Source organism: Phaseolus vulgaris, chromosome 8, assembly GCF_000499845.2.
Source record: "Phaseolus vulgaris cultivar G19833 chromosome 8, P. vulgaris v2.0, whole genome shotgun sequence".
In the NCBI taxonomy this organism is placed as follows: domain Eukaryota; kingdom Viridiplantae; phylum Streptophyta; class Magnoliopsida; order Fabales; family Fabaceae; genus Phaseolus; species Phaseolus vulgaris.
This window is the reverse complement of record NC_023752.2, coordinates 15,424,974-15,438,786: the sequence shown is the minus strand read 5'-3', so window position 1 is coordinate 15,438,786 and position 13,813 is coordinate 15,424,974. Positions and strand designations below refer to the sequence as shown.

General features: G+C 34.8%; 2 protein-coding genes across 2 annotated transcripts; one reads left to right on the top strand and one right to left on the bottom strand.

The window, feature by feature from the left end:
- Positions 1 to 469: 469 nt before the first annotated feature.
- Positions 470 to 3,085, top strand: LOC137827183 (pentatricopeptide repeat-containing protein At5g16420, mitochondrial). Its single transcript, XM_068633409.1, has one exon. The coding sequence runs from the start codon at positions 631 to 633 to the stop codon at positions 2,233 to 2,235; it is 1,605 nt and encodes a 534-aa protein (XP_068489510.1). The 5' UTR covers positions 470 to 630; the 3' UTR covers positions 2,236 to 3,085.
- Positions 3,086 to 4,613: 1,528 nt separating this feature from the next.
- Positions 4,614 to 7,755, bottom strand: LOC137827182 (probable protein phosphatase 2C 4). Its single transcript, XM_068633408.1, has 4 exons — positions 6,096 to 7,755; positions 5,876 to 5,989; positions 5,009 to 5,273; positions 4,614 to 4,917 (listed from the first exon to the last, which is right to left on the bottom strand). Exons 1-4 carry the CDS (start codon positions 7,365 to 7,367, stop codon positions 4,802 to 4,804), a joined length of 1,767 nt encoding a protein of 588 aa, XP_068489509.1. The 5' UTR covers positions 7,368 to 7,755; the 3' UTR covers positions 4,614 to 4,801.
- Positions 7,756 to 13,813: the final 6,058 nt, after the last annotated feature.

The following is a 13,813-nucleotide window of genomic DNA, read 5'->3' as shown; positions in this document are numbered from 1 at the left end:
AATTTTTTTTTAGAGGTATCCCACCAATTATGCTATATTATTGACATTTTATACCCTTTACAAAATTTGATCTAACGAGACTTTCGTATTATAAGGTTACTCATATGGTGACTTAGATACCCTTAAATAATATGAACTTTAAAAAAACATACTTTAGAATTTCTTTTCTCAAATAACTTATAAAACATAAACTATACTAAAAAAATATTCATTTGCTAGGAGTTATATCTCAATATAAGGAAAACAATTATTTCAACAACTCATGAAATGATTCAAGAAAACATTTATTTTAGAACAAGATTTGAGGGACTAGGATCTCATAACCCAAAGGCCCAATACTTCTCCTAAGTCTCATTTTACACCATAAACAACAGAAAATAATGAAATAAGACAATCATTCACCTAAAATGACTACTTGATCCTTTTGCTTTGTTTATGTTAAAATGAGAAATGGAGTCAATTTATGATTATTGAATCTCTATTTTGTTGAATGGATTACTAAAAATCTTATTAGTGGAAGCACTCCATATAAAAATTATGAATTTCTTACCAACTAGATTTGTTAAGTGACTAGACATTTGTTGAGTGAATGTTTTATATCTATTTCACACTTCACTCTTTCATCTGCTAATGTTCCAGTCCACACTGTCACGCATTTCCCCGCGGCGGCACCACCCATTTTCCACCGCGGTCGCCGCCGCCATCGCCGCCAACAGCGTTCCTGCCTCGGGGCTTCCTCCCTCATCTTTCAAAATCCGGCCCCCAGTCCACCCTTGGCCTCGCCGCCTCACGCCTAACAACCTCTCTTCCCTCATCTCCCGCCAGCACGACCCCGACCTCTCTCTCCAAATCTTCCACCACGCCCAATCCCTCCACCCTTCCATCTCTCACGCGCCGCAATCCCTCCACGCGCTCTTCCTCAAACTCTCACGCGCCCGCCGCTTCTCCCTCCTCGAGTCCCTCCTCACGCGCCTCCCCAATCCGCCGCCCGAGCCCTCCCTCGTCATCCTCATCCGCTCCTACGGCCTCGCCGGAAAACCCCTCTCTGCGGTCCGCCTCTTCCTCAAATTCCAATCCCTCCGCGTCCAACCCTCCATCAAATCCCTCAACGCGCTTCTGAACGCGCTGGTTCAGAACAAACGGTACCGTTTAGCTCACTCGCTTTTTAAAAGCTCTGCGGAAAAATTCAGGGTTGTGCCTAATGTTGTTAGCTGCAACATTTTGCTTAAGGCACTGTGTAAGAGCAATGAAGTTGATGTTGCGGTTAGGGTTTTGGATCAAATGGGTTTGATGGGTTTGGTTCCCAATGTGGTTAGCTTTACAACTGTGTTGGGTGGGTATGTGTTTAGGGGTGACATGGAGAGTGCTATGAGGGTTTTTGGGGAGATTTTGGATAGAGGGTGGGTGCCCGATGCAACCACTTACACTGTTTTGATGAGTGGGTTTTGTAGGATGGGGAATTTGGTGGAGGCAATTAGGGTTATGGATTTGATGGAGGAGAATAGGGTTCAACCTAGTGAGGTTACTTATGGTGTCATGATTGAGGCTTATTGTAAGGGGAGGAAATCCGGGGAGGCTATGAACTTGCTTGAGGATATGATATCAAAGGGGTTTATGCCGAATTCGGTGTTGTGTTGTAGGGTTGTTGATGTGTTGTGTGAGGAGGGGAGTGTGGAGAGGGCTTGGGAGATGTGTAGGGGGGTGGTGAGGAAAGGGATTCGGGTTGGTGGCGCTGTGGTGAGTACGATTGTGCATTGGCTTTGCAAGGAGGGGAAGGTGGTGGAGGCAAGGGAAGTGTTGGATGAACTGGAGAAGGGTGAGGTTGCGAGTTTGTTGACTTATAACACGCTGATTGTGGGGATGTGTGAGAGAGGGGAGCTTTGTGAGGCAGCGAGGCTGTGGGATGAGATGGTGGAAAAGGGTAGAGCTCCAAATGCATTTACTTACAATGTGTTGATAAAAGGGTTTTGTAAGGTTGGGGATGTGAAGGAGGGTATCAGAGTTCTGGAGGAGATGGTGGAGAATGGATGCTTGCCTAACAAATCAACATACTCCATATTGGTTGATGGGATTTCTGTTTCAGGAGGAAAGAAAGAGGAAATTGAGAAGGTAGTTTTGTTGGCCATGACGACTGGAGTTGATGGTGGCTTGTGGGGTATTTTCTTAAAACTTGTGGGTAATTTGGATGGCAATGCAGCTATGCTTGATCGGATATTGACAGAGAATGTAGTGTGATAAAAGAAACTCTGTGGGATGTGCTGTCGTGTCTGATCTTTGGAAGTTGACCACCAAAGGGGATTGAATTTCTAAAGCAAAGGGAATCAATGCATGTTTTGTATGCTGTATTACGTGTTTCCCACTCCCTTTGTGGTGTGCTTGGAGAGTGAAACAAGTTCGAAAACTGAGTCTGAGTTGTCAAGTTACTAAGGGAGTCTCATTCCATTACTGACTGCTGTTTAGGGAGTCTGTGTTGCCATTCGATTGAAGCAATTAAACATAATCAAATCATACGAGGGTTCAACTGCTGAAGCACTTGTTTTATTTCCAAACCTATACGAAAAAGAGTTACATCTTAGTTGGTATCCTTCCTGGTAAGCTGCATATATGATAGGCATGCCACTGACTGCAAGCAACATTTTCTTGATGCTATTCTGGGCATGGCCTTAACAAATGATTCAAATGGTTTATGGATGGCCTGTTGCACTAGCATTTGCAGTGATGTAAATGTGGTTATAGAAAAGTAACATCAAAAGGAAAATGTTGATATTCTTTCTCATCTACATCGTATAATGTTGGTCTTTGTAACTTTTAGTCTAATATTGTAGCCAATTCAGTTGTGAGATTGGTTAGTTTATACAAATATACTTCAGTAAGAATGCATTGTATTTTGAGAGTATCTGTAATAGGGGGCAAAAACTAAGGAAGTGAGAGAATAAATTGAAAAAAGAGAGCTTCAGAACATGGAAGATCCAAGATTTAGTTCTTCGCCATGATCACAGGCTCTAATGTGCATGACTTCTTGCTTGAAGGAAAAATCTTGCTTCACTATTTTCAATTATTCTATATAATTATGTAGTCTTTTCAATTTCTTCATTACAGTTAGCAAATTGTGCTGTCCTCAATCCTCAGAATCTCCAGGTGGGCTCTTTTTGGTACATTTGTTTGTTTCTTTGGAAATTTCACCAAACTTTAGAACACATTTGTAAAAGACAAGTTGTTGCAGTTCAGATCCAAGGCGTGGAAACGCTTCAAACTACCTCTGAAAAGGTTCAAACTAATTCAATTTGCATATTTTTTGTTTCATTAATTTGTTTTGTTCAAAACATGACAAGCCGTCCTGTATTATGTCATTGTCGCGTACCAAATTTTAATTATATATGTATATTAAATAATAAGCTCAGGAAAAATCATTAGACCAACTAAGGCGAAATCATAAATTAATATAAAATGATTGTATTATATGTTACGTAAACCAAGGAGTTGAGTGTTTAATTCGTGGAATTCTTTTTACATTGTCCGAGTTTAATTTTTGACCAGCTTTTACCTATCTTTTATTCTAGTCAAAGTTAATTTGAGACAAAATCTTCAAACACAGCTAAAAATTATTTATACGTTCAGGATGAAAAAAAATCAGTAATACGTTTGTAAACACTTTGTTAGAGATTGAGTAATAACAATTGAGAAGTGAACCTTAGGCATGGACTTTTATAACTTGACATTAGGTCCTAATTTAATATAAAAAATGGTTTAATAATTTTTTTAAAGTTTAAACAACTGGTTTGTCTAACGTAATCAATTTTGGACAAAGTTGACCAGTAAACAAATCATATACCTAAACCATTCACAATTTTTCCAATCAGTTTTGTTGATTTTTTTTAACAATATTTGTATAGCTAGGAAGAACATATATATCAAAAGAAAAAAAAAATACCAATTGTTATGAGAAAGCAACTGTTCAAAAACTCATTTAAAAATCCATTTTTATACAAGAAATTAAATTGACCAATGAATTGAATATCAAGTGTTTTCTAATTACCATAGACCCACTGCATTGTCTTTCACAACCTTTGTGCCTATCATATACGTGGTGAAGTTGAAGTTGTGATAGATTGCTTATTGAAACCAATTGCAGATTAAAAAACTAGAAGAAAAAGTGATATGGTATACTCTTTCTTCCAGTAAAGTATAACTTAGCTTTCAAAACCAATTTGACCAAGATTTTATATAAGTAACAACTAATTTCAACCATGCAGAGTTTGAATTAAAAAGGGCAATTTGTTGGACTATCAACCTGTTATATCCAAATCTACTACTTCCTGCTCCCTAATATGTTGACAATGCCTTTTGAATTCGTTAGAACTTTGAGATCAAACTTTTTCTGGACCCTTCTAACATCTTCTTGTTGTTTGAAACTGATAATTTTAAATCCTTGATATTTAGCACATAAATAAGGATCTTTTGTCAACTGCCTGCCATTTTGGTATCATTGGAGAAAAAAATGGGCGTTGACTTTGTGATCAGGTTATGACAATGTTTTTAAAAATTCTAAGAGAAAGGGAATATTTCCCTTGGAACGTAGATCTACCTCTGAAAGAAAACAAAAGATGGATTGGTCATCAGCACAGAACTGGTCCTTTCTAGAAGGAAATATTAAATTGTAGATTGCCCTTAATTTTGGATCATTGGTATTAAAAAATGCAAAAAGGGTAACAGAAGAAGAACTAGAAGGAATTTCTTAGAGTTTCAGTAAGTGTCAAAGACTCTGTGTGCTTAGTTGCTATACTCGTAACCTCATGCAAATTTACACTAATGAACGCCATATTTTTCCCTCTAAGGAGATTATGACAATAGAAATGTCATCATGGTAATGACGGCGTTCCCCTTGTGGAATATCAAGCAGCTCATGGAACTCCAAACCTGCAACAATGAAAGTCAAGCTCACTAAGATAGTTTTGACTTGAGAATTCCTTTCATGTTGAAAAATATTGAGGGAAAAAGTGCTTTATACCAGCCCTTTTTGCTGCTCGACCTAGTGCTTCTTCAATGAGAAGTTGTGCAGGATCTCTATCAGGAAACATGGTGATGAATGACTCAACTTTTGCAGCTGCTTCTTCATTGGTGAAATATTGGTAAAGTCCATCTGAAGACAGCATGAGGAACTTGTCATTTGAATTGAGCTTGTGGTGGTGGAGTGAAGGGAAACATGTGATGTATGGAGATTCTCCTATGTAACTCACTCTGAAACTCTCTAATACTGCATTGTTTTGCTTAGGCTGCAAAATGGACCAACAAAATCATGCCATTGGTTATATGCAACATTGAAGTAATCAAGCAATTAAAGTGAAATATAGTGGTCCATTGCAGTAGCAAATGGAGTGCTACAAAAATTTTATACTGTTGACATGCAAGATGTGCTATGAATTATGATTGAGTCTTCGCAAAGTTGAGTTGTCTTATTTTTACTTTTGAAGAATATAACCAATGACCTAATTCAAGTAAAGAATAGGAGTATGAACCAAGCGTTGCATTTTTTTATGCACTAACAACAACAAGAAAATCCTAAACATGTTTTTGAAGAAAGAGAGAATTTTAAGTGTGATGAATTTCAGACTGATGATTAGATTTATAACTGATCTATTAAACTGAAACTAGTAGAGATACTTCAAGATCCAACTAGGGAGCGAAGATAATTATGGTAGTTGAAAAAGGCAAAAGAAGAAAGCCTTATTCTACTAGATAGAGTCAGTTAAATAGACTGCATAACACCATTAAGTTTAGTTATATACCAAATTCTGATGAATATTATTCACATCAGATCGCTTCTAACTGTGCTTTTTATGCAGTACTGTAAGTAATTCAGCAAGGACTATATTACCTGCTTAAGGAAGCCTGCCCCAAAAGCCCTTGTGACACTCAAGCGACCCTTCACCCGGCCTCTAGTTACTGCTAAAGGGTCATCAGGATGCTCCCTCCTGATTCTGTAAACCTCCTGAGATTCACAAAGGTCTCACAAACTATGTCATATGAACTTAAAACACCAACCTTCATTCATTCATTGCTCAGAAAACAAGTTGCATTGCACAAGCACAAGCTACCTCTTTCACTTGAGTGCTATGGTCCATGGTGAGCTGAAGTGATTCCCCACTGTGAGTGGCCAACACAGCACGGCTATCTCCCACATTCATCAAGTAAACATCTTGACCCTTCATCAACATCACCAAAACACAAGAACCCATCATAGCCAACACAGGGTTGTGACCAATCATCTCTTCAGCAGTCCTCATGAATGAATCCTCAGTCTTCCTCAAGGACTCTGAAAGAGCTTGTAACACATCTGAGTGACTCAAATCCACTCTTTCAATATTCGTCCCATTCATTCGCTCTACTCCTTCTGACACACATTCCAAATTTAACTCTCCGTTTTCTATTGGATAATTTTCTCTATTATGACCTGAAGAACAACCATCAACCACTCCCTCCCTCAACTCCAAAGAGTCTGAATCCTTGAGCTCAAACTTGTTGTGTCCACACAACATCTCCTTGAGCTCATCATTCACAGCATAAAACAAATTGTTGAGAAGAAAATCAGTGGCATCAGGACCATTAAACCCATCATAAATCCCCACAAAAACCCATCCATGATCCTCACAAATCACAATATGCAAACGATCTTCACCAGCTCTCCCTTGAGCCCAATGAAGATTCTCACACCCCATCAACACATCACTATCCAAGTAGTCATCAACCTCAACACCATGCAAACTCGTCTCAGCACTCAAACTAGTACTACAACTCACTCTCGCATTAGTATTATCATTATTCTTGAAAATAGACTTTCCCCCGATGGAAATCTTACTCAGAACCTTTTTCAAATGTCTTTTACTTCCCTTCCCTTTATTCATTGCTACCTCAGAAGAACCTTTCTCGATGGACCCTTCATCGTTCAGCACACGATCACGAGGACCCCAATAAAACCCTCTTTCCGAACACCCTCCCAGAGAGAATCCACGATGAACGTGTTGATGCTGAAAAGGGACCAAGGTGTAAGTGAAGGAGCCAGAGCTCTCAAACGAGGCAGAGGAATCCAAAACGGTGCTGTGTTGAAGCGAATCATCGAGCGAAGTTGAAGGCGTCGCCGACGTGTTTGCACTCACGGTAGCACCGGAAACCGACCGGAAAGTCATGAAGGTGTCATCATCGTCAGAAAACGCCTCGCTGGAGAACCGACACGTGTCGGGTCTCACATAGCAAATAGAGTTTCCGAGGGAATTCTGGTGTTGCTTGGAGAGGAAGGAAGCTCTGTTCTCGAACCTTCCGGAGGCGTCGCCGGAGGAACAGAGGCAGAAATTGCTGATTCGGTTACCCATTGGAGAGTGGAAGAGAATGGAGGGTTCAAGTTTTAAGCTTTGGATGTGGATGTGGCAATGCTGAAAATGGAAGATCTTGCATTGCAGAGAGAACAGAGAAGAGAAAAACAGAAGAGAACAGAGGAAAACATGGTTTTTGCAAGAGGGAAGAGGAAGGGGTGTTGACTTTGTGGCACTTGCTTAAAATTTTAAAATGAAAATGTTGTTTTCTTGTGGTTAGTTCATGGTGGTTTTTCTTTCACGGCTTCATTTATTTTCTCTTTCTATGGATGAGTTGACTATGAGTTTGAGTAAAAGGGTGGGAGAGAGAGTTATGTTCATTATTTTAGGAGTGTTGAGTTTGAATGAGGAAGAGTTTGTAAGGAGAACAGTTACTTTTTTTAGGTATGCTGAGTTTGAAGAAGGAAGAGTTTATAAGGGGAAATATGGTGTTCTTTTTAAATTCAAATAGTAATGGCAGCTCATTAGGGTGCTTTTGACTTTGCCAAGTTAACATAGAAACGGCGTGGGAAGCATTTATGAATGTTTTTATTGCTACCTTCTTTTTTCTCCTCCACCAAATCAATACATTCATTCAAGTTTTTGTACTCTTTATCACTATTAGTTTAAAGCAGTTCATCAAAGTTACTCTAATTTACTATGAATTTCTATCTGTATTAACCCTTAATATTCCTATCAGATTCAAATGTGATTATATCTTATATGTACATACTTTAATCATAGAGATTCAAGCATGGATATGAAGATTTCCAATTATATCTGATCAAATATTAGTCATATAAATATATTTTATTCTCCCCCTTGTATTAAAAGTCAATAATTGTCCCTTCTGCTAGTAATTATTTGCATGCAGATGGTGACAGAGATACCAACTCCAAGATCAGACTCGTTCTGCTGATATGGTTGAGCATGAACTGATAAAAAAAAGTGGAGAATCTGAGGAAGCAATTCAACTATGAGATTCCTAAATTTCATGAAACACCAAAGACAAAGCAGAACTGAATTGAGAGATATGTGTGTGGTCTGGTAAATTAATGAGTATTTTGAGCATGGCATTTTGACTTGAATGAAACAGTACACGTGCTTGAGATCCAAGGCTGACCACACTATACATGATCTTGCAAGTGGAGAAGAAGTTCTAGCAAAACCTAAACCATGGAGTTCACCACTTCAGTTCTATAATGAGTTTATTTTGTACACTCTTTTTCTTTTGAAAAAAAAAATTGTTTCTCTTATCCTTTTGATTCTTGTCTTTTTTTAAATTAATCTTGCAAGTGGAGAAAAAGTTCTAGCAAAACATAAGCCATGGAGTGCACCTCTTCAGTTCTATAATGAGTTTGTTTTGTACACTCTTTTTCTTTTGAAAAAAAATGTTTCTTTATCCTTTTTTATTCTTGTCTTTTTATAAATTAATGAATTTTTTTTAAAAAAAAAAATATGTAAATTTAATCTCTTGTCATATTAAAACTTAATATCTATGGATGACTTTTATAGTACAAAATTACATGTTTCTTAAAGTTGAAAAAATAAATTCATAATTTAGAAGAAATATAAACAAATTTAATAAAAAAAATTAAAAAAACTTTTCATTTTTTTATTATAATTGACATGAAATATTCATTTATTTTATTATTATTGTTATTATTTAATTTTTAATGAAAAATTCATCTTATCATCTTTAGTATAACTGTTTTTCTCACTACATTGTTCCTATTCATAACATTCAAATTTAATATATATAGAGTTTGAATGTAATTCACTCTAATTAACTTAATATTGTGCACAATCTTACTTTATAGTACTAAAATTCCAGAAAACAATATGCAGCATAATTTGCTTAGGAGGATTTTGCTGAAATAACATGAACTTTCTGAGTTATGCATTGTTGCATTTCACCTATCATATCAATTATGCTAATAACTTTTGTTTTTCTGTGAACTTATACAGTGAAGGGAGGGTGAAGTGTCAAATCAGACTGTGAAAAAAGAAAAAGAAACTTCATTAATATCACCTTACTGAAACCAAGAACAATTGTAGATCCTACATATAGTAGCTAAATTTGCATCACAGAGAATAGATAAACTGGTCTGAAAATCGTAAATGTGAGATATTAAAAAGGGTATCTAACATTAAAATGCTATCTGTCATATTCATCCTACTTGAAGTCAGCGGCAGAAAAGCAAGATAAAATTATGAACACTGCGGCTAGTCATCATTGCATTGCATTATTTCTCTTACACATTTGATTCTAAGCTATCTGCTGAAGAGAAGTAGTGTCAATAATATATTTTCTTATTATGTTTTTTCCTTTCACAGTGTTCTTCTCCTCTCATGAAAGCTTTTGTTTATATATTTTGTTTGCAGTGGTAATTGTTGTGAAACATTTTCACTATGAGACAAACTTTCTCTTAGTTTGGGTACTTTTGACTTTGTTTCTTGTACATAAGGTTTTTTTCTCTTGCGTGTTTCTCTTTTATGCTACCATGATGTTCAGAGCATGACAGATAAGGTGGTGCAATAAATATAACAGTAGCACGTAGCCTGGAAAACTAGAATATGTTTGTATATGAAGTACAATACAAGAATTTTTTTATATTAAATACATTATATTTACTTTGTGACAAGATCTTTTATATTTCCAATGTATGTGTATAGGAAATGGAAAAAATGGTTGGACATTTTTCATCTGGCCTACATAGGATGCAAGCTATTAATGTAGTGTTTTTGAAATATTTGCGAGTTGGATATAAATAAAAGTTAAAAAAGTAAAGACTTTTGCATAATACTTTTTGTGTTTTGTAAGTGTTTGAAGATGTACCGTCGGCACTAAAGTCGGATACCCCACGATTTAGGTGGCCGAAATCAATTCTTGGGAAATAAATTACATTTCTTGATATAGTGTGTTAACTTACCATGTCTTAAATATTAGCATAATGACATGACTAATGTTAATAAAGGTTAAAGTCCGAAATTCGTTAAGATACTATAAATATATTTATCAATGTATGTGTTTCATATCTCTTTCAAAATATATAACTCGGTTTTATAAAATTAAATAAGATTTAAAGTCTATTTTTTTATATGGTATTAGAGCGATTTAAAGTCTATTATAACGAGAGTTTGTTGAGCTTATTAGGTTAGTTGTTAGCGGATTACCATGAATTATAGTCTCATGCATAAGTTAACAGTCTCGACATAAGGGATGTTGGAGATCACACATTGATTAGATATAAGAACATTTTATAGTTCAAATCTCACCTTATATGTCGCTTTTATAAGGTTGAGTTAGATTTAAAATTCACTTTTTAATAGTATGTATTGGACAATATTTATTATCCTTAACTACTATCTCGAATAGTAACTTAAACATCGGAATACCTTTTACAGGTACATCATCTTCCTCCACTCGAGACTAATAACTAAAAATAGTGCGACCACGACAAAGACAACTAGAAGGCTGAGACCCTTCTCGAACCATACAAGATAAGACAAACTTAAAATTATTCAATGGATCATTTTCCTCAATAGATCATGTGAGAAAGTGAACTCATTTAATCTTCAACATATATAAAATTGATCTTCAACCATTATAAAAGACATATTCCAAATTTTGATTTGATTTCTTTGCTGAAAATGGGTTTTTGAAACCAAATTCTCACTTAAAAAAAATCATTAAATAACAACCAAATTTAGAGACAAAAAGTAATTAGTCGCTATATTAATTAAATTAGATATTATTTTAGATATTAAAATATTGTTGGTATTTATAAAATAGTTTCTAAATTGTTATCTAAACTAGCTACCAAGGTTTTAGCTACTGATATTTTAGATTATAAATTAGTCTCTAAAAGACTAATAGAGACTAATTTAGAATATAAAGTAGTAAGTGACTAAAATTTTGGTAATCAATGGTTAGATATCAATTTAGAAATTATTTTATAAAATTTTATTAATAATAAAAACTAATTTAGATACCAATTTTTTTTTAATTTATAAAATTGTCTCTAATTTAGTCAAATAGTAACTAATTATTTTGGTCTCTAAAAATAGTTTCTATTTAATAATTTTCTTGTAGTTTGTATGTATGGTTTTTTATTAAATAATTGTTTAAAAGACTTAAATAATTTTTAAAATTAAATTTATTTATTTATTTAATATTTTTATACTATTAATATATATAATTTTATTTATAAAAATTAGTACTGTTAGAAATTATTTTAAATTATGTTAATATAAAATGAATATAAGAATTTAAAATAGTTAAGGTTATAATTAATTATTTTTTAAATTTAATTTACATTTGTTTGATATTATTAAATGTTGTAATTTATAATTGTAAGTAGTAATAACAAATAGAGATTATTTTAACACTTTACTAATATAAAAATATAAAAATAACATTGATAATTAACGTGAATATAAAATTAATTTCAATATAAAATGTTAATATTAAATCAAAATTTACTAGCTTTAATTATTGATAAAAAAATATATTTTATTATATATTCAATAATAATTTAATTATTTAATTATTGTTAATGGTAGATAGATGTATATCTTTTTCTTATCTAGGAATACTTAAAGGCAGAATGTAAAAAGTTAATGAAATGGAATGATACATGCATATCTTTTGTGGGTAGGTTTAATCTAGTAAAATTGGTTATATAGGCTCTCTCCATGTTGTTTTCCTTCAAAATACCAAATTTGTTGGTGAAGAATATAATGAATAATACATGCATATCTTATGTTTTGGGAAAACTTCTGGAATGGGATCAACTATACTGTAAAAAAATTACTTGGGTTATATGGGAATTTTATGATAAAGGGACATCATTTTAATGCATGCAACAAGTGAAAGGATAACACATGACTATCGAATTTTACATAGGAAAATAGTTAGTTTGAGTGTGAAAAACTCATGTTAAATCAACTTATGCAGGAAATATCACAATAGTAACCTTCTAAGTTAGTAAATAACAATTCCGATGGGATGACACAAAATCCTTTATTTATTTGGAAGCTTGAAGCTTTACCATGAACAATGCATTTTGAATGGAAAGTTGTGTTGAATAGCAGTAAAATTTATGTTAGGAAATAAAGGTGTTCAAATAGGTAACTCTATGTGTGTTATGTGTACAATGGTGGAAGAAAACAATTAATCAATTGTTATTTACTTGTTTTGTTATAAATAGAGCATGGGCAAGATAGATATGTATTTTTGTAGTTCTTCCTAACAATGCAAAACAACATTTTGACCAACACACCACCCAGGGACAACGACAATACATAACCAAGGAAGCTTTTTTCTCTCTTCTCTCTCTTCGTCTTCCCCAATTGCCACGACTTCTCAACAATCTTTATCTTCAGCCGTGTGAGCAGGAAGATGAACAGAGGGGGTACTCCTTTCTTCTTCTCTAACTTTCCCTTTGATCTCAAAGAAACAGATTTGTGGAAGATTTTTAGAAGATGGGGGAGGGTAAGTGATGTTTTTATATCTAGAAGATTGAACATCAAGAAGCAAAGGTTTGGTTTTGTTAGATTCCAGGGAGTACAAAATATTAGAGAATTGGAGAACCAGTTGAACACTATATGGATTGGAAGCTGGAAACTATATGCTAATAGACCAAAATATAACAAGTCAGCAGAAACAAGAAAGGAATGGAATGAAAAGCTGAAAGAAAAGGAAATTGAATCAGAGAAAGTGGTTAAAAAAGAATGGAGGGCAAAAGGAACAAATTCTTACGCAAATGTGGTAAAAAATGGAGACAGAAACAGAGCACAATCACTGAACAGGGCAAACATAAATGCTATACACTTTAAAGTGGAAGAAACACCAAGAGAATGGTTAAAACAATGTTATATTGGTAGGGTCTCAGATCTAAGCAAAGTATCAAGTCTGAATGAAAGCTTTATTTTGGGAGGCCTCAGCTACATAAAGGTTAAATTTCTGGGCGGTTTTCATGTCTTATTGATGGGCGAAAATGAAACGAAGGTTAAAGAAGCTATAGAGGAAAACAAAGAATGGTTTGAAGATTTGTTTGACACCATTATCCCATGGGAAGATCAATTTGTAGCGGTGGATAAATTGGTTTGGGTAAGATGTAGGGGATTACCGTTGAAACTGTGGAATACTGAGTGCTTCAAACACATTGCTGCGTTACTAGGAACACTGGTTGAGGTAGATGAAGCAACAATGACATTGGACGAATTAGAATATGCAAGGTTTAAAGTTAGAGTATCAGTGGGTTGTGAGGCAAAGATAACTAGTTATATGAGAATCAATGAAGTCCTGTATCAGATATCAGTGGAGGAAGAATGCACAGTTCCTGAATACAACCTTTGTCAATGTCACGGGGGCGAAATATCTGACGGAGATGATTCTGAAGTAGATTCAATGGCGTCGCACGCATCAGGGCGTTCGGAGAATGGGGCTTTCGAAGATGCAA